Source organism: Olea europaea, unplaced genomic scaffold (genome assembly GCF_002742605.1).
Source record: "Olea europaea var. sylvestris unplaced genomic scaffold, O_europaea_v1 scaffold1716, whole genome shotgun sequence".
Taxonomy (NCBI): domain Eukaryota; kingdom Viridiplantae; phylum Streptophyta; class Magnoliopsida; order Lamiales; family Oleaceae; genus Olea; species Olea europaea.
In genome coordinates this window covers 31,661-53,700 of record NW_019234857.1, presented here as the reverse complement: position 1 = coordinate 53,700, position 22,040 = coordinate 31,661, and the positions used below count along the sequence as shown (strand labels likewise).

Sequence of the window (22,040 nt, the reverse complement as noted above, 5' to 3'; positions counted from 1 at the left end):
TTCAAAAAATGAATACGAATGTTAGTTATAATCCGAACCGAAGAGAAATAAAAAAGAAATACAGCTACAATACTCACTAAGTGACGAGTACTTCGTGAGGATCGTAAGAGGTGCCAAGGGGTCCCCCTCCATCGTGTCCCATCTCCCAACAGCCCAGCACCATGAGCTCTTCCACTTCTTGATGGAGCTAGGTAGATCAAGCATGAATAGAGTATGTGAACCCCAAGAGGTCAGGTAATACTAGCCCCTGGTCTTATTCCCCCTCCCCTGGCTGTTACTTTTGGAATATAGATGGTCTGAAAAATAGAGAAGGGCATCTCCATCCCTAGAGACACCTCTTTCCATAACATCTAGGAGCCCACCATTTCGCTCCAGGAGTTCGGGTTCAGTTGGGTCGGTGCTAAGCCATAAGACCTAAGCACCATCCATAAAAAAGGATGAAGTGGAAGCCTAAGACTGGCCCTAAGGATCGCCTCGCTTATCACCACGCACCATGGCCTAGGGTAGCAGGCCCTCTCGTCAGGCTCAAGTAGGATCCGGTCTATACTATTCGGTATCCTATATTCAGTCCTAAGTATTTCTAGGTCGGCCTCCTTTAGCTTGGAGGGGTCATCCGACGCTCCCCCAATGCACAAAGGTGTCTACTGGGCTATCCGGCCTCTTCCAAATGTTCTCTCCCCCAAGTATCGCTTCGGCTACTTTGGAAGAGGTCGCCATAATGGGCTCGTCCATCTATATTAACTCTAGCCCCCTTCCCAAAACTAGCACTACCCTCAGAAGCCATTTTCAAAAAGGAAATAACTCAAAATAGTTACTAAAACTTATGAGTTTGAGTGTTCCCCAGTCGAAAATGGTCAAAAAGTGGTGTGTGGTCATCGAAAAATCAAAGTTCTTGTCGGAAATGCTTGAAGAACGTCGAAAATTGCAAAGAGGTTTGAGAGTAATGGGATTTTCTATTTTTGCAAGAGTAAAAACTCAAAAAAGCTCAAGTCCGCCTTTTATAGAGCACTTCAACTAGTCTCCACTGTTGAATTCAAATGCAATCAATCTAGGCTGTCCGTCATATCATCAATCTAGGCCGTTGAAATGAAACGTCAGATTTGATTTACGCCTAAAATTTTGCTGCGACCCTCATGCTCGCATATAACGCGTCACCTCGATCACCACCAGCTGTCAACAATAAGTAGCCGCAGCAGTCTTTTAGGAGAATGGGCGTTGTACCCAACTGTCACCTTGGAAATACGCAAAAACTGTCAAATCATTTAACGTCATATACGCCCGCCTTGGATCGATCTCCTCGCTCAACTTTGCAAAGTTTAGACGCACCTCATGCGGAGTCCCCTATGGGTCATCGCCTCGGTCACTGCGTTCCCTCCTAAACTTTACAAAGTTTTGGCCATCTCTCAACGCGTCGTCCCCTGCGGGTCAGCGCACCGATGGCAGATGAGCTCTTCACTCAACTTTACAAAGCTTAGGCGCACCTGATGCGGAGTCCCTACTGGGTCATTGCCTCGGTCACTGCGTTTTCTCCTTAGTTTTGCAAAGTTTTAGCCATCTCCCAACGCGTCGTCCCCTGTGGGTCAGCGCACCGGTGGCAGATGAGATCCTCACTCAACTTTACAAAGCTTAGGCGCACGTAATGCGGAGTCCCCTGTAGGTCATCGCCTCGATCGCTGTCTTCCCACCTAAGCTTTACAAAGTTTTGGCCATCTCCCAACGTGTCGTCCCCTATGGGTCGGCACACCGGTAGCAGATGAGCTCCTCACTCAACTTTACAAAGCTTAGGCGCACCTGACGCGGAGTCCCCTGTGGGTCATTGCCTCAGTCGTTGCGTTCCCTCCTTAGCTTTACAACGTTTTAGCCAACTCCCAACGTATCGTCCCCTATGGGTCAGCGCACCGGTGGCAGATGAGTTTCTCACTCAACTTTACAAAGTTTAGGCACACCCGACGTGGAGTCCCCTGTGGGTCATCACCTCGATCGCTGCGTTGACTATCTCCCCACACATCATCCAACTCGTCAGCACCTCTACCTCACGTAAATTTTTTCCCTCACGTAGTGGCGAAGATTTAGCGCATCTGCCTAGGAACAATACTTCGATAAACACAGAAAATCGACCCTCAAGTTCTCACAAGTCACGGTCCCCATCCCGAGGCATACATACCCGATCGGGAAGACAAGTCCACCCATGATATAAATATTCATACTTGGACTTGAGGGACCACTGTTATGCCCTTAACTGAACCACTTCGGAAAGTCCACCACCACATCGCGAGGTGTGGAACCCTCATCCGAAGTGGTTCCGAAGTGACTTCACCAATGGAGACGATATCCTATCACACTACGAGGCATAGGTAATCCTGCAGGACTGACCGAGCGCCCTCGCCCCCTTTAAATACGAGGCAAAATTAACCCCGGGGACCTCGGCCAGAGGATCCGTCGTCGATTTCAGAATGAGATCTTTGTCAAGATCTTTTCTGCCCTTAAGGTTTAAAGTGATTTGACGTTTCCATGAGGCTAGTTGATGTGACCTATCAACTTTATGTCAACTCAACTCGGGAGAAGAAACTACCCGCCCACTCTATAGACGCGGCTGATTGACGCTTATGAGCAAACACCTCATACCGTTCAGATGTATACATATGTCCCACATCCAACGGCTCTCCTCACCTCTAAATACCCAAGGCTTGGCAAAGATAATGGAACTCTTTCTACTTAGCACTCCATAGCAAGCAAATATATATATATTCTCCTCTCCACTGTTTTGCACAACTTTGGTAATATTTCGATACCTGAACCTAACTTGACCGTCGGAGTGTATACGACCGCCGCCACCACCGCTAGATCCGACCGTGTGCATCTGACCATGCGTTGACTATGCACAGGGAGGAATACGTTGAGTGGCTACCGGTTGGCCACGTGGAGGGTCCAATTTCCGAGGTCAACAATTTCTAATCTCGTATAACTTGTTATTTTGAACGCATTGCAACGAAACTAAGTCCCCAATAAAAAATCCAAACTCCTCCACAATGAAGATTACATAATCCAACTATATTATGCTCTTGTTTGATCCCCATTAAATTAAAATTCATTTTTCTCTTTCTTCTTATCAATCACACATTTTTCAATAAAATAATATTACACATAAGCCTAAAAACTTTTCCTCCCTTTTTAATCACACATTCTTAAAAAAAAATTACTATTTCTTTCATTATAATATGAAAAAATGGGGCCCAAATAAGGGTCATATGACTCCTCTAATAATATCAAACAATGGAAATAAAATCTCAGAGGCATTGTCGACCTCAAAGACAGATCCAAGATCGAACCAAAATTCTTTTAAGTTGGAGTAATATGTAAAACAAAAAAAAAATCAGATAAAATTCACTTCTAAATATGAAAAAAAAAATTATATGTGAAAAATTGAAATTGTGGTCTAAGCAAGACCAGCCACACCTAAAGCCGTCATTGGAAAGCCTCCTAGCATCTAATTTATGAATGATGATTAGAGAAAATGACGTGTTGATTTATTACGTAATTTTATTGAGATCAACAATGCGTCCTTAAGAAAAAATGAATAAAGCTACTTGTACCTTTCCCTTAACACTCTGCCTTACACGATGAGCTGGAAAAGCCACTGTAGGAGGGAAAAAATAAATGAAAAAGGGAAAAGATACAAAGTTAAAATCTCTCGTGATGTGGCTAAAGGAAAACCGCCCAAAATGTGACTACATTTAACCCGCCAAATAAAATGAAGAGAGAACTCTACCTGTCGTGAAAGAAGCTGATCGAGAAAGAGCTATTGATGTCTTCAGCCCATCCCGTATTCCGTCGGCTGAGAAGGAGCTGTTGATGTTGCCATCGTGTGAGTTAGGTCGTTGGCCCAAAAGATACTGTGAATTGGAAGAGATGAGCACGAAAGGTGTGGTTTTATTCCATAGCAAATTTTCATTTCTTGCTGTTAATGTGTATTTCACCCCATATTTTCCTTTTATGCTACTATTTTAAATTTAAAATATAAAATTACACTCTAATAAAGAAATATTCAAGAAGACTCACTGTTACTGATTATGCAAGGTTTCCTGTGGTTACCAGAAATACTAGCAAGCATCGTTAAGTAATACTCACAGACAAATTAACCTACCTCTCCTTTAAAGTGCCAGAGTTCCTGTAAGTTTTCAAAATTGATTTGGGCCTGCCCTTTATTTTATCGGCATTTGGATCATTGTCATTCACCTACAAGATTCAAATAATAGATTTTCAGAAACAAGAGAAGAAATCATGTTACATCATATCTTGAATTTGTCCATATATACATAAAAATGCACAGAAATGGGTGTGAAAGTTCTTTTTTTGCTATAATGCCCATTGTGGGACGATTTAGAAGAGAGTCCTGATGATGTCTCTCTGAATTATGGATTCTAAAAGAAACCTCAAAATTATTCATGTGTGATCAAATTCGAGCAAATTCTTGTAAGCTTAAATGGCTTTGCAAGCAATGTTGTAAAAATCACAGTAGACATCTGACATTGTTTTGGTTCGAACAATAATTTTAGCAGTAAGACCTAGATAGAAGATGCCACAAAATCAGAAATTAACAATATAGTAAATATTTTATCAGTCATAATGGTCATTTCTTTTCAAGGTCACATTGTGCTCTTTTTATGCTAGTAAATATTTTATCAGTCATAATGTGTTAGCATTATTTTCGAACATGTATTTGCCCTGAAAAAAATAGTTATGTGAATTAGTTTTAACATTTTTTAATTGGTTGTTTATTGCAGTGACGAAAGTTCAAAAGAGATGGCTGAACATATTTCATTACAATCCGATAATGAGGATATTGTGGACAGTGTCAACTTGGTGGAGGATAGAGTAGTAGGAGTAGATGGAGTGGATGATGGGATTCTGGGAGTAGATGGTACAACCGTGTCCAAGGTGGGTATGAAGTTCAACGACGAAAAAGATATGTATGATTTTTACAAAAGATATGCGTACAACGTAGGCTTCCCAGTTAGAAAAAGGAATTCGCAAAAGGATGATTATGGAGTTGTGAAGTAGGTTGTGTTCACATGTAGCCGTGAAGGACAAAGAAATAGTAATGCAAATAGTTCTTTGAAGCCGCACGCTACCATTCAGACGGGTTGCAAAGCAAGAATTACTTCTTCTGTAGATGTATGTGGAATACGGAAAATAAACACAGTCAATCTCAATCACAATCACAATCACAAAACAAGTCCTTCGAAGTCAAGGTTGTATTGTTACAACCGAGAGTTGAGTGCCCATGTCAAACGACGACTTGAAGTGAATGATATGGCAAGGATTTCGATGCACAAAAGTTACAATGTTGCAGTTGTAGAAGCGGGAGGGTATGAGAACTTGATTTGCATAGAAAGGATTGTCGAAACTATGTTGAACAAGTTAGGCGGTTACGACTTGGAGACGGAGATCTGCAGCAATGCAAGCCTACTTTTCGAATATGCAAACAAGGTGTTCGAATTTTTACTTTATTATGGATTTAGATGATGAGTCACGGTTGAGGAATATTTTTTAGGCTGATAATAGGAGTAGGCAAGAATATAAGGAGTTAACATTTAATACCACGTACCTAACTAACAAGTACGGCTTGCTGTTCGCACTTTTTGTTGGGGTTAATCATCATGGACAATCAACGCTACTTGGTTGTGGTTTGGTGTCCAGTACAGAAACATATGTGTGTTGTTCAGGACTTGGTTTCAGTGCATGCATGGCCAAACTCCTAAGGGAATTATCACCGATCAAGATAAGGCCATGCAAAACGCGATTCAGATTGTTCTTCCGAACACTCGACATAGGTGGTGTTTGTGGCATATGTTGAAGAAGTTGCCAGAGAAGTTTGGATACCACGTCGGTAAGGGTGCGATTTTCTCTACTATACATGTGACGGTGTATGATTCTCAAATGGGTGAAGAGTTCGAAGAGGTTAACTTACATGATGATAACTGGTTATCTGGATTGTACGCGAACAGAGGTCGTTGGGTACCTTGTTATTTGAAAAAAACATTCTGGGCTGGAATGTCGATCACTCAGCGCAGTGAGAGCATGAATGCGTTTTTCGATTGATACGTAGATTCGAAGATATCGCTCAAGCAATTTGTTCAACAATATGAGCGGGCATTGAGGAATAAGGTGGAGAAGGAGTTTCAAGTGGACTTCAAGTCCTTCTCGCAAATGGTACCATGTGCTACGAAGTATGAGATGCAGAAGCGGTTTCAGCTAGTTTATACGATCTCGAAATTTAGGGAAGTACAGGAGGAATTTGTTGGGAAGGTTTACAACGACCTCGTTTCTTCATCGGAGGGTTGCTTTGGGACTACATATGAAGTATGGAAGGACGTCATACGTGACGACTGGGTTGACAAGAAGAAGTTCTGTGTCACATTTTAGAAAGATAATTGTGAAGTTGTATGCAGCTGCCACTTATTTGAGTTTCGAGGAATAATTTGCAGACTTGAAATCAATGTGTTGCTCCATAACAACGTGAAGTTATTGCCTGACACCTACATATTACGAAGGTAAATGAGAGACGTCGACAGAGCTCACACAAGGGTTGTAGTTAACTATGATAGTTTAAGTAGCACCTCGGCATAGTTGAGATATGACAAGATGTGTCAATCATTTGATAGGCTTGCAAACATAATTGCAGATGATGAGAATGAAGTCCGATCGATACTGGAGTGTATAGAAAGCAAAGAACTATCAGTTGGGACGATGAGGTCGAGTTGTGGAAGTAATGCCATGTCCCAGTGCACGAAGCGGATAGCTTCGGAGAGTGGAGCATCACAGCATTCTGGTAAAGGTATCATACATAATTCGATATGTTCAAAGAGAAAAGGTGCACCCAGGAAACTGCAAAGGAAAAGCGCTTTGGAATTGAGCTCTACTAAGACAAAGGTATGCGTCAAACATTTTGTGTATTACGAAAGTGCATAATACTATTAATAATGCCCCCATTTAATTTGTTGTTTTGCGGGCAAATCTGAGTTCGGCCAAGGAAAGGAGATAGAAGGCATACCCGGATCAAATGGGAGACGGTGCACCAATAATTTAGTCGCACCATCAAGTTCAATACTACATGCCTCCACCGATGTCATATTCACAACTCTTACTGGTATGTACAATTAAATGTAAAACACTTCATTAGCACGTGTGCTCTTACATTTTTTTTTGATGTAGGGTGGTGAGAACTATCACGAGCTTACACAACACCTATAGTCCCCCAATGTCATTCCTCCCGCTTCAACAAGTGTTACATGGAATAGTTAAGGTACTAACATACTTAAACATGCATCTTTCAAATTCCTTATTTTCTCTTGTTTGTGTATTAACTTGTACATTTTGCACTAGGGAACGCAGTACCGTATTACTATCCAAATGTGCCTGATGAAAATGGCGCAAGTTTCTGACATTGGATGAAGAGAACTACTGAATTTGAGACTGTAGCGATGTAATAGGTTATGAGTGGTCGAAATTATTGAGTTGTATGATCTTCAACTTATTGGTGCAATGTTTAAGTGTTTTAAATAAAAAAATGCAGTGTTCATGAAATTGATGTGATGCTTTAATCTTATGGAATGTCATGCTTTCATATTCTTGCAACCTTGGTTGTGTAAAAATGCTTGTAATTGGGGCTGAAATTAATAAGTAGCAAAAAGTGCACTTATTAATTGAATGTGTTCTGGATTAAAATATTGCATGCAGGGATGTTTCTGTGAATTTCGGAGAGAGGCAGTCCACTGGCAATAAAATAATCTGTAGAAGTAACTCTTTGCACTAGCACTATCCCTCCAATTACAAGCATTTAATAGTTTGCCTTCTTAGCATTAAAAAGTAAAACTTTGCACTAGCAATAAAACAATTATGTTGCAAACACAATGCAAATTGTACAACTCCATAGAATACAATGACTTGTTCAATTTCGAAAGGTGCAAGTAACAGACCATATATTACACAACATCCTAACAAAACACAAATCCTAATCAAGTCAGCTCCTTCCCTTTCTTATCCGCTTTTGCACTTCTGCTGCCTTTGCGTATTGTCACGTTTATAGAAATTTCAATGTCTTGTTCTTCCACTAACCGACAAAGAGATTGAAGTGTGTGAGTTATTGGTTGAACTTCTTCAAGTGCTGATGAGTTGTTCGAGTTAATGGTAACAGTACTAGACTCGCCACTTGATTCTCCTACTTCGACCCATTCCCAGTAGGTACAACGAGCACTGCAGCAATTGAACAACCTTCCCATGTTCTTCGTCTCCCTTTCAACCCCAAAGCACTTCATGAAGCCATGTCTACACACAGGGCATCGTCGTTTGTTAGGGCAATCAGCAAACAAATCCCCCTTCTCTCTACAGTTGTGGCAGATTTCGGAATTCTTTCCTATCATTCTAACATACGAACAATCAACATATTACCAATCAATGCACGACATACACAGAACATTGTCAAATTACAAAACTGCAAATGTGTTGGTGTTTATTGATCAATAAAGGTATGTACACTTCCAACACTGCTAAATTTAAAGAACCAGACGAAAGCTTACAATGCCCACCTCAAAATTACAATTAAAACACTACTAAATTTTACAAGCTTACAATGCCCATCTCAAAATTTTACAATTAGAACCAGAAGAAATGCACATAAACTTCAAATCTTTACAATTCCAATTTGCGTTGAAGAAAAAAATTAAATACACACACACCGAAAAGTTTTTCTTCTTCCAGTTCGGGTGTAAGAACAAATTAAATACACACACTGATAATTTATCCTTCTTCCAATTCGGGTTGATCGAAATTTGAAATACATACATATTTATAAATTGTGTCAAAATGGGCATCAATCGAGAACAAACAAATCATCAAGGTTCCTTCATATGAACTATATCATACTTACATAACGTCCTTCGAAAATCCACCGAAGGCGATAGCGTCGGAGATGGATACCCTTCCTCGCTATGGTGGAGATTTTACCTTGCGGATTCAAAAAATGAAAGAAGTCGCCGATCGGCTGAATGTGGGAACCCCAAGCATACACACAATTTATATATTGGGCACTGGCATTTTCATGTCGTTGGGGGTGGGCGAATCCGAATGAGGACCTTCTTCTTTTTCGCTGTCGAGGGTTCTCTACATTTGAGGGGTTTTTTTGTTCATTAGGTTAGAAATGGTGAAAATGAAGGATTGTGTTGGGAACACTAGATTTGGGGGTTTTTGTTGGGCCCGGGTCGCAACTTTTGCTCCTTTTTCAATTCATTTCAATTTCTTCAATTTGTGGGAAAAGCCACTTGCTATGTCACCGGGTAAACCAGCAGGTAAGGCTAAGGGTACACATAGCGGGATTGAGAAAAAATTTAGTACTCTCAAAATATTCTCCATCACTTGAAATATTTTTAAGTACTGAGTACTATTAGGCCATGTTTGATATGGAAGATTTTTCATGGAAAATGAAAAATAAAATTGCATTTTCCAACTTTTTGTTTGTTTGATAGCATAAATTTTTCATGGAATTCATTTTCCCCTCCCCCACCATGTGACCTTTTCCTTAAATTGGTGGAAAACCAATTCCTTTGGTTTTGGTGAGAAAATGGGTTTTCCACCTTTTTTTATTATTATTTTTATAATGGAAACAAATTCTATCCATAATTATTAGAAAATCTATTCATTTAATTGATAATTTTCATGAAAAAATAAAGTCAAACGAACACCAAAAGATACAAAATTTCAACATTTTCAGGTAGAAAATTATACCAATCAAACACGTTTAATTGACAATTCTCAATAAAACAAGTTCTAGGAAATTTTATCCCGTTCTTACAATCAAATGGACTCTTAAAGTAAAATATTAAGATCTATCCTGCTCCCCTATCATATAAAAGTCAGTTTTAATCCGATAATTATTTATTTATATCCCACTCTACCCAGTCTCAACCCAAAATAATGTTATTCCAAAAATTTTCTTCCCAAAAATTTTTTAAAAAAATTTATGAGTTTATTTCTATTTTGTTTAACGAGGAAATTACATGGTTCTAGTTAATACAAATTCACATTCCAAATTTTAGGTGAGAAGTATTTTTATGCAGAAATTAGGTATTGATCTAACAACCACACACACCCAAACCCTAAAAATCTCACCTAATTCAACATTGATACCACTATTTACATTTACAATTTTTATATATACATCCACTTTTAAAAAGATAATTATATTATATTTTTGATCTTATGTAAATTTACATAAATAGACATATATAAAATTAAATAAAAATATATCTTTCTAAATTTATCCACTAATGTTTTTTTTCATAAATTCTTTTAAACCTTTTTATATTCTTTTAGAGTTTATATTTAACTAAAATTCTAATAATCATGAAAAATCATCTTTAACTAAAATCATAAAATATCATTTTCAATAAAAAATCAAAAAATAAAAAATCTACACTTTATTAGAGTTTTAATTTTTTCATGATATGAAAAATGGAATCTTATTTTTATGCTTTTTTTTTAAATATTGATTTGATAGATGAAAATATAGGAGAAATATCAAAATAAGTTTCAATACTTGTCCAAATATTCTTATATTATAAAAAGAAACAATTTAAAATTATCATCGAAACACAAACAACCAAAATTATAAATTTAAAAGAAAAAATATTAATTAATATATGATTCGAGGAGATATTTATTTGGTTGTATGAGCAGTATACCTTTGAGAGAATTTTTCAAATTCAAAAGGAGAGAAAGAGATTTGTTAACCTTTATAACTAAATATTAAAGCACCGATATGATAATATAAAAAATAAAAAGTAAGAATAAGATTAGAATGTTGATAGTGATTGGATAAATATAGTGATTTTCGAAATTGTATTAGAAATATATTTAAAGTAGGATGAATATATAAAATTTGTATGGATCTATAATGTTTAAATGAATGAACTTAATAAAGATAATATTGGAATTTGACGTGGATGAAAATATTAAATTTTTAAAAATTTTAATAGGAATGTATATAGAGTGGAATGCATAAATAAAAATTGTGAATGCAAATATCGGTACCCATTCAACGTACCCCTCAACCACCACCACTCTATCTCCCTCACTTTCACACACACAAACCACAACCCAACAATCCGACATAGTCTATTAGCCAACCGTCTCATGCAGTGGGGATGGTGTCGTCGCAGCACTCATCTTCTCCAAAGTGACGATTGACTTCTCTGGGTGTCGTTGCGCACAATACGGTAGCGGAGTTGATGGGCCGACTATCGCACATAGCGATGATGGTATTGTCACTGTGCAGCAATTCCTCTAATCGATAGGCAAAGTAGCAGCGAGCAAAAATTAGGTTTTTCTGATCAGTGTGCAGGTTGTTGGTGGATGGTGATAATAGTGGTTATGCAGGTAACGATAGTTGTGCAAGTGTTTTGCAAATTGTGGTGGTGATTGTGATTTTAGCTGCGGTGGTGAGGCGGGGGTGATGTTGGCGGTGCTGGTGGGATGGTGGTGGTGTTCAACAGCAACAATGTTGGTGTTGTTGGTTGACGGCGATGGTGATGGTGTTGTAGTGTTAGTGATGGTGGTTATGGTGGTGGCGGCGACATCGATGGTGGGATGGGGATGAAGAATTTTTGACCATCTGGGTGTTTGTGACCAACTACATGATTAATTTGTGACTAAGTATTGGTAGTAGATTGGGATTGAGGATGGGGTGAAATGTTTGGTATATGTGACTAATTATTTAATTGTGACATAAAAATTCGATAATTCGTGGTTGAAAAATAATTTGTGACTAACTATTTTGAAAGTTTTGACCGTTCAATTAGTTGTGACCTATAAAAATTGTGATTTGTGTTTAATTAATTTGATAATATATGATCAATAAATAAGTTGTAACATATAATTATGTAATTGTGATCATTAATTGTAAAACTATAACCTTAATATCTTTAATTATTTAGTTATCACCCGAGATTTGAAAATTTAAATTTATTGCCTGAGTTTTGAATTAATCAATTTGACCACTCAACTATCTGGCCCAAACTAATTGGCCTTCATTGTGCACCACACGGTCGGTGACCTCGAGAAAGCATTACATTTTCAGTGGGTTTGGGCTAAGTTCCACTACGATATGCACGTACAAACTTGAAAGTAAACTAGGCAAATATTTTCAAGTTAAATATTTACAAATTGTATACTTATAAAAAGTAACACAACCACTCTGAAGTTGATAAGCAAATTATATACTTCAAATCAAACCTATTAAAGTAATGCAATTGACAATTCTTAAGTCTCATTAAAAGTAATATAACTCGATCGCTCTCAATATGGATTAACCACTTAACACTTGGTCAGATTTAATGACGCGACTTTCTTCTACATCAAAATATTAAAAATAAAAGCATAACTCGAACTTCCCGTTTACATCTCTAAAATAGTTTCAATCAATATATAAAGTATTCACACATATTTATTCACAAATTTGAATTATATGGTTTCTTTCAAGATCATGCCTTTGTTTGATAGAGATTAAGCCACCGGTTAGAAGAAATTTTTAGGGCAAAAAAATGATTTTTTTAATCGTTGGCCACCCATTTGTAGCCGTCTTCGCTGACCAAAACTCTCACAGTGGGTTCCAGCTAGCCAAAAAACGATCAAGTATTTTTGTTTATTTTTTTGGCAGGAAAAATTGTTTCAAATAGCCGCTAAGATTTAAATTTTAATTAAAGTCAAAATCAACTTTTATCACGTTTGGTGGGACTCTCAATTTTCAATCAACCAAACATCTCATTGATTTTTATAAATATTTACTAAAAGTCTGATTTTAATTTTTTATCAAATAGGGATGTATGAATTGAATAATGCTATTTTGCAAGAAGAATCTAGCTAGATGCAATGACAAAAGATGCCACGGTTGGAAGTGATTGGGTAGGAAAGTTGACTGTATTTATAATATTCCAATGGCGAAATATCATGTGATATTATGTCAGATTTTCCACGTATGTAGCATGATTGGAATTGAATAATGCTGAATATTGTCTGATTCAATTCAATTTTAAAGAGAATCGGACTGAACCCAAATTTTTGTGTATTTAGTAAATGAAATTGTCGAGTTCAAATTTAATTATGGAACCATTCGAGTTGATTTAGTCCTGGGTTCTGTACAATAATTAAACTTTTTAATATTTACAACAACTTTACATTAATTCCATTAATTATATGTTCAATCCTTAACTTTTACAAAATAAAGTCATCCAATCTTATGTAAATTTGCATCTCTCTTGTTGAGTTCTTTTTAGATTTAATTGTTAAAATCACAGGAAGATGAAAATGATGAACTCATGATAATGAAGAGAGACGTAGCTGAGCATCCAATTTCATTTTTCAAAAATTGTAAAAATAGCACTACGATAGAATAATAAATTTGAATAAAATTTATGTCAATTTGATTAAATTGGGTTAGTGTTAGAAATTTGAAATAGGAAAATAATATTTTGGATTTGAACTAAATTCGATTTTAGAGTTTTGTTCGGTCCTAGAATTGAATTTTGGAGTCTAAATTCATAAAAGAAAAGCAAAAAGAAGAAATTCAACGGTTGTCGGTTGCCACTAATAAGGTGACAAATTTCCAAATCCACAGCAGCCTGAAGTTCACAACCATAAATAAACCCGGACCCACATATCCTTGCTTTGTAAACAACCAATTTGACCGGCAATAACAGGTAATAAAACGTCTCATTTGACCGGGGCTGAGTAAGTCACGTAACGCCTCCTCGCCTGACGACTGCTGTTCATGCTAAAATCCCCCCACAAAACATTTTCCTCCACCGTCTGGTGTACTTCACACGCCTTTCTTAGCGGCCGAGCTCCACCGCCTCCTTCCCATTTCCCGTACATTCACTTCTCTCTATTCTCTTCATCACGTTTAAGTTTCATTTCTCAATTATATATTCATTTTTGTTATGATTATTCATGTTTGTTTGTTTTTTCATGATTTTGATTTATTTAGCTGAAAAATACACTTGGGAGTATATGTTTAGTATTCAACGATTAAAACTAACCCAGGTTTACATGTTCTTTCAGGCATTATTAGTTTTCAGTTACATTAGTTTATCTACCTTCACGTGTTTATGAGTTGAGAAATCAATGATATTCAGTTGATGAAATGAAAATACCAATTGAAGAAAGTCATTAGAAAGTGGATTGATTGACAATTAAATTACATTAGGGGGTGTTCGTCTACAAAAAATTTATGGGTACTTTAATTTTGATATTTAATGTTCAGATGTACTTAATAAAATGGTGCTGATTTTATAGGATATGCATTATATTAAAAATTCAGAATTTCCGAACTCGGTATTTGGCATTAGCTGGATTATGCTTTTTGATGGCATTAGCTTCTTTTGGTTGTGTAGTGTTGGATTCTTTCTTAATATCCACTCTTCAAATTCAGAAGGATACATTTGAATTTTCTTGCTTGGATTTTGCTTGGGTTGTTTGCGTTGAATGGGTACGTGTACGAGTATTGATTTCTATTTTTGTCTCCATGTATACGAACAAGGATTTATGCGGGACAGCATGACATATGAATGCCAATTGGATATAACTGAATGGTGTGTCTCCTACATATACAAGCAATATGACATCTACCTGCAAAAATTGGTGGCGATGCAAATAGCCAAACAGGCAATAAATGCAATTACTTCGGATGTAAAAGATTTTGAATTGCCACATTTAGGATTTATGCCTGATAGTATTCGCTCATTTGGTGTGCCACTTTGGATTTATTGTTTAATTGCTACACTTCAAATCTAAAAGATTTCTTTTGAATTTCTGCATGAGCTGTTTTGTTGGCTGATAAAGTTTTTTAGTTTATGTGGCCGACACTTTTCACTTCAGCTAGTTTTCCAACTTGGTGCAATAGTATGTTTTGCCATCTTTCAGTTTACGTGTCTTTTTTCCCACTAGTTCTCCCTAAAAGGTGCCTAGTCCTTTAGATGACTTTAACAATATGAGTTGCATATTGTTTCTTGCTTAAAGAATACAAAGTTACAAAATAGTGATTCGTAGCTTTTGATATTAGTGTGCATCTTATTAGAAATGAGCAACAGGCAATCTAACATTAATGGACAGCTCTCTCATTCTCTCTGATATTAGTCCATGAAAATGGAAGGCCACAAACCATTAGCCAGGTTCTGCTGAAAAATTGGTTAAGTCAAAACATAAATTCTAGTGCGATAATACAAAAGAAATCTTTTAGATTGCACAGTATCATGGTGCGGTAATTCACCAATACTTGCTTAACTTCATGCTAGTTGTAAAATTGATTGCACTTTAAACAGAGAGGAATGGATAGTGTTGGTGTATTTAGTATTTAGAGAAGCTGTGCCCAGAAATTAAAAAAAAGGTTTCTTCTGATTTTTATCATCTCCTTCGTAATATCAAAATGTCAAATTTTACGTGTCATGCTATTAGATGACTTTAGAGGTATTCAATGCAAACAAGTATCCCAACCACTAACACCACCCAGGTGAAAGAAGTGCCAATCTTTAAGGTAAAGAAAGAAAGAAAGTTGTTTAGGGATTGAACTGCTTGAAGGTGGGGCAAACAATTGTAGCCTGCACTTTCCCTTTGTACAAACACATAAACTAGTCTTTTTTACATGGGACAGAACTTTATATTGTACTCCTCTATTCTTATTTAAATTTAAGTATGGTCAGTGCAACTGTAACACTAATGATACCCCATTACTTAGTTTGACGAAGAAATGCTAATGATAGCAATTGCCAGGTAATATATGTTACAGTCCCTTAACTATGGTTTAGTTCTCTTATATATGGCCTCAATATTCTATAATTCTATTGAAATGTTTACCATTTTAAATACTATAATAATGCACCTTGTTCTTGCCTCCAGATAAATAGCTCTCTCCGGGCAGAAAACACAATGGATTTTTTGTTAAAGCCACTGAACGAGAAGAGATCTGATTGCCCCTTGAGTGAACAGGATATTCATAAATGTCCCTTCTTGATGAACATCAACAAACCAACCAACTTTTCATTTGTATTTCCTGATTTTTCTCATCCTGTAAGTTCCTAAATTTTAACAGTTTCTAATGCTCCATTCATTTAAAACACGTCTGCACATGGATGCTAGTCCAATAATGCTTAACTTTAGTCTATTTACCATTCTTTTTTCCTGGCTCTTTTATTTATTCAGTATACTTATTTTTGTATTATTCACAATAGTTTAAGAACCTGCCTCTCTTCTCATACCATTGCAGTTAAGCAGAAACAAAGGTCCCATATTTGAAGATTGCCTCAACTTTGATTTGGCCTTTAGACTTTTCCATGGGACAGATGGGGTTGTCCCACTCTCTGGAAAATCTCAGCTTTGTGTAGACTACTTCAACGCTGGGGCTGCACCTCCATTCAATGCTTTAGCAGCCTCTATCAGTTCATCAGCATTTGGATCAGGAGGGCCCTTTGGTTTTCATTCTTTCTTTAAGAAGATGAAAAAAGGGAAATCCGAGTCATCCAGAAAGAAAGAGCATCCTAAGGTATGTTTATGACTAACATATAATGCTTTTATCAGAACTGACATAAATGTCTTAGGAAGTAATACACTTTTTGCAGAGTTTCTGAAATATTTTTGAGGGATTCACTAATCCAGTAAACTGACTGGAAAGCTCGAGTTTGATCCAATCAGTTGGATATTGGTTGTTTTGGAAATATATGGAGCCCATAAGAGGAAGCTGAAGTTACCTTCTTAGATGTCCAGATGATAATTATATCTATACTGTTTGCTTAGGATGCTGATCTTTGAGTTGATTCCTACCTTAATTGTGTATGTAAACCTAAAATCATGTGTTAATGCTTTCGTATCAGGGCATGGAAAAAGAACAATCTGTCACCTGTACATTATCATAATAATTATAATTTCTTCCATGGTTTTAGTGTCTGTAGCCGAGAGAAACTTTTTTATAATTAATTACTTCCCTACCTATCTAGTTAGACAATAAGTTGGGACTAGTTAGACAATAAGTTGGGACTATTTATTGAGTGAACCTTATATGTTATCTTTCAGAGCGATTCGTCGAAGCATGAGGCTCTTGGAAATGAGTGGTTGGAGACGGGGAACTGTCCAATTGCCAAGTCCTATAGAACTGTAAGCCATGTTCACCCACTTGTGGCCTCAGCTCTTCAGCTGCCACCAGCAATGAAGATCAAATGCCCACCAGCAGTAGTTGCGGCACGGGCAGCCCTCACCCGAACTGCAGTTGTTAAGACCCTCAGGCCACAACCATTACCCAAAAAGATGCTTGTGATTGGTTTCTTGGGAATTGCAACTAATATTCCGTTGGGTGTTTGGAGAGAGCATACAAAGAAGTTCTCCCTGCCATGGTTTGTTGCAGTGCATGCTGCAGTCCCCTTCATAGCTATGCTCAGGAAATCTGTTGTAATGCCCAAAACCGCTATGGCATTAACCATTGCAGGTTCAATAATAGGACAGATCATTGGTTCAAGCGCTGAGCGACTTCGACTGAAAGCCAATGCCAAGAGCGAAAAGCTTGTTGTGCCTGCAGAACCTACTGCTGCTATTTCGGTTAATAATGCTGTGCAGGTTGATGGCTTACCTGTTGGTCAGCATGGTAACCTGGGAATCCCGTTGGACCCCACTGCAGACAAGGCAGAAAAGCCACCTTCTCCACCTCTGAGTATATGTTTATGAAGTAGCTGATGAGAATAAGTTATAACAACCATATTGCAGGAAAATGCTAAATAAAGTCTAAGTTATTCGTAGGACCACAAATGTATGTGAAAATATGTAAAATGATGTATGGAGACAGTTGACAAATTATGTTTCCAAATGAATCTTAATATTCCTGCTTAAACTGTGAAAAGCTTGTTTGCTTAACTAGTCAACTACATAAATCTTTCATGGCTGAAAGCCACTATGTCGTTGACAATTACAGCAGATCGTGTTTACTTTGATATCTCTTGTGATGTATTTTGAATATTTGGAAAGTTGTGTTAACATGTATCTCTTGACTTCAAATTATAATGTGATTATAATTTCGACCCACAAGTACCCGTGCGTGTTTGATAAGTGATTTTAAAATCTAAGCAATTACATGATGCGAGTTTACAGAATGTGTAGATAATAAGTGGGTAATAATTGTAGATCATACAAAATGTGTAGATGAAAAGTATGATTGACAAGAAAGGAGTAAATTATAATCACTTTCCAAGCACGATGTTAATATATAGAGCATGAATTCGAATTCGAAATTTTCAGGGTAAATTTAACTTAGTCATTAAGGTTCAAGAAGCACCTAATTTTACAAAATTTCTGTAGATTAAAGAAAAAATTTAACTCATTGTCATGTTTTCAAGTATAGACAGCCTCACATTGCCGAGCATCTAAAGCCATATAGGCAATTCTTGATCAAGGAGCCCGAGGATAGGATGGATTCTAGCAATTAGGAGTAGGTGGACGGTTTGTATGCACTAGACAAAGATGAATAAGCACTAGTTGTCTTGTCTCTTTCTTCCTTGAGCATGTCTTCTAGTTCTATGAAGAGCCTTTAAGGCAACTTTATTTGAGTTTAGAGAAAAGTATGATAGCAATTGAAGTCCATACTCTCGAATCTGACTTGAACCCTGCCATTGCTTGAGCACGAAAATTGATCATTCTAACTTTGTCAAAGTTGCTAAATTTCTTCTATCTCCTTCTCTCAATCTTGTTTCTCCCAAATCTGTAGTACATAATCAATTTGAGTTAATCCTTGATAATATTCTTCCAAAGAATCCTGATGAAGCTCCTAAATGTGGCACCACCGGACAAGCTCTAGCTTAAGGTCTCCAAGGCGACTCTTCTACCCACTGACTGCTTCTTTCTCCTTCGAAATTCAACCATTGCCACTAAAAGAATAACAAATTTCACGAAAAATAATGCTATTTGATATTGCCAAGTTGTATACTTGAGGACTGACATGTCTCGACGACTATTATCTCGAGGACACTTTTAATCTTATAATTCAATTCTGAGGTATAGTCCTCGGGGTTTCATGGTCATCGGGGGTAGGACTCTACTTTATCTCCTAAACTCATAAGTCATCGAGGTTAAGTACTCGAGCACTACCCCTCCAGCCAATTCACCTCGAGCCCATAATAAGTCTTGCCTTCTGAGGATTTCAATGTGATTCAAACATCTCCACCCAGGACTCCTACGTCCACAAGAACTTTATGTCAACAATAGTATCATTGGTCATGCAATTATATTACAAATCGTATACTTCTCTCAGGCAGGACTCTATAAGGATGTCCAACTTATTCAATCCTACTAGGAGTGCACTACCTACCACTATAAATACAGGACCCAGGTTCATTATTCAGGTACGTTCTACACACACAATATCCAGCATATATTCATCTTTCAATCCCTTTTCTGACTTAAGTATCGAATGGGCGACGAGCACACATCTCGTTGCCTTTGTTTCAGGTACCGAAAGACTACGATCGTACTCAATCCAAATCATCAAGCTCGAAAAATCTACAGGTACGATTTTTGGTAGCATCACTATTTATTCCAGCAGAAGATATCATCATGTGAAGTGAAATAATAAGGCCAATTAGATGAGAAGATGAGATCAATCATATTAATGACACGTCATATGAAATGGATTGTCCATTGAGATAAATTTCCAACTAATTTGACTGGCAATAACAGGTAACCAAACGTCTAATTTAACCGGCTGACCAAGTTACTCCTCGTCGGTTGACGATTGCTAATTGTTCTTCATACTGAAATCCCATCACAAAACATTTTTGCTCCACCACCTGATGTTCTCCACACGACTCTCCTAGCGGCCGAGCTCCACCGCCTGAATCTGCCTTTAACCCATTTTCTGTGCATTCTCATTCTCTGAATTCTCTTCATTATGCTTTATGAGTTTTGTTGCTCAATTAACATGCTCTTTTGTGTTATGATTCTTCACTTTGTCTTTTCATGATTTTTATTTATTTAGCTAAAAATAAACTCGAGAGTATAATTTAATATTTATACGATTAAAATTAACACAGGTTTTACATGTCTTTTAGGCATTGCTAATTTTGTTGAGGGAATTACGCTGATATAAGTGCATATATTTCATTCTACAACATATCTTTACATACGCATAAAAACGAACACAAAGTTCGACTTACCGAAACCGAATATATAGAAATGAATTGAAGACTTTCCATTCTAAATGAAAGACATTACGTTCTTTAATTTAAACCTTTCAAATAATCAAAAGAAAGTTCGCCTTTTTTGAATCAAAAAATGGAATTGATCGAGGCAAGTGTTTGGTACTTTCTCCTTAAAACGAATTTTCCTGCATCGGTGTTAACGGTTTTCAATAATCGTCTACCAAGATGGAACGACCACGTCCCATAGTAGTAACATTCCAAATTACATAGACCACAATAGTGAACTTAATTCTTTCTTTCTTTCTTTATTATTTTGTTTAATTAAACATAAGGGAAAATTTTTATTTTATTTTTTAAATGTATCTTTATTAAAGAAAAGGGTCTAAAAAAAATAAATAAAGAAAAGGTTAGAATCGTTAAATGGAGACTCAAACGTAACAAAAATGACAAGTCGGAGGCTGAGGTCCCCAAAATATTAGGTTGGGTACCTAAGTTGATGCATTTAGCACTTGTTTGAGCTACATTATATTTCTAAAAATGCATTTTTGAATAGTGTATTGATGAAAAATATATGGTTAACAAATAAAGAAAAGTTTTGAATTTGCGTGTAATATTATTTTATTGAAAAATGTGTGATTGAAATGATATCAAATAACTATTTAAAAGAATATATTTTTTTTAAAAAACGTGGCTCAAACATGGTCTTAACAGTTTGACCCAATTTTTGCTTTTTTTTTTTTTTTTTTTGAGTTTTGGGCCACTCTTACTATATAGTTGGCCCATATATTTTGGACAATACGGCCCATCTGAATCATTTTTAGCAGAACAATTAACGCCGATAAACCCCTAAATTCCGACGAAGCAAAAGACCTTTAAGCTTCAAAAAGCTGAAATTTTCGGTATGTTGATATACAGTTGCGTTCTTTCTTTGATTAATGGTGAAAATCCTCGGGATAGAGTTTCAGGTTTTAACTTGTTAATTCAACTGATTTTTTTATTTTGATTTTTATGCATTCATTTCTTCTTCCTTATTATTATTATTTTTTTTTGCTTGTGGAGGATTGTAGAAATGATACTTTTAAATTTTTCAGTTGCTCCATGTATATTTTTGAATTTTTAAATGAGTCTCATAAAGAAATTGTGCACCTTCTTTGTTTAAAAAATTGAGGAAATTGGTAACTTCTAACCGGCATTTTTTTTCCTTTCCTTATGGCGTGTGGGATTATATTTAGCCATTTGTCTGTGTATCTATTTTGATATATTGAGCTGCAAGCTGGGCTATCTTTCTTAGAGGATTAGGGATAATTATAATTGGGAAGAAGTGGGGTTATGAATGTAATTTTCCTTTATTGGAATGAGAGGTTGGGAACTAAAGATTGAAAATAAGTTTCTATTGAAATGTTTATATCACAAATTACTCTCTGAAATCAGGATTACTTTAAGATTGTGTTTGATTGACATGGAAAATATCACTTAAAAAAAAAATATTTTCCATCTTTTGTGGAAAATAAAAACCACCTCTACCAAAGGAAAATATTTTCCTTAAAAACAAGGAAAATTAGGCATATTTTCAAAAATTGGAAAATATTTTCCATGGAAAAAAATAGTAATCAAACACTCCAAGTGAAAATTTGGATGGAAAACTGATATTTTTCATGGAAAATAAATGTAATCAAACACACCCTAAGAGTTTCTGAGGATATATGATAGAATTTTTGTTTTCCATCTTTATATGCAGTCAAAATAAACACAAGATATATCAATTTCAAGTGATTTTGGGATTAATGTACACTTATTATTAGGATTAGAAATTGTGGA

The 22,040-nt window shown here is 36.5% G+C and overlaps 2 protein-coding genes and 1 long non-coding RNA gene across 3 annotated transcripts; all 3 read left to right on the top strand.

Annotated features, from left to right (window-relative positions):
- Positions 1-4,483: 4,483 nt before the first annotated feature.
- On the top strand, positions 4,484-5,857 carry LOC111377767 (protein FAR1-RELATED SEQUENCE 5-like). Its single transcript, XM_023000895.1, has 4 exons — positions 4,484-4,503; positions 4,785-4,970; positions 5,079-5,490; positions 5,555-5,857. Exons 1-4 carry the CDS (start codon positions 4,484-4,486, stop codon positions 5,855-5,857), a joined length of 921 nt encoding a protein of 306 aa, XP_022856663.1.
- A 7,940-nt stretch (positions 5,858-13,797) lies between these two features.
- Positions 13,798-18,023, top strand: LOC111377761. Its single transcript, XM_023000886.1, has 4 exons — positions 13,798-13,920; positions 15,946-16,116; positions 16,313-16,588; positions 17,116-18,023. Exons 2-4 carry the CDS (start codon positions 15,976-15,978, stop codon positions 17,758-17,760), a joined length of 1,062 nt encoding a protein of 353 aa, XP_022856654.1. The 5' UTR covers positions 13,798-13,920; positions 15,946-15,975; the 3' UTR covers positions 17,761-18,023.
- Positions 18,024-19,449: 1,426 nt separating this feature from the next.
- LOC111377770 lies at positions 19,450-21,212 on the top strand. The gene is made up of 3 exons (XR_002699774.1): positions 19,450-19,590; positions 19,762-19,941; positions 20,973-21,212. It is a non-coding gene; the product is annotated as an uncharacterized LOC111377770 (long non-coding RNA).
- Positions 21,213-22,040: the final 828 nt, after the last annotated feature.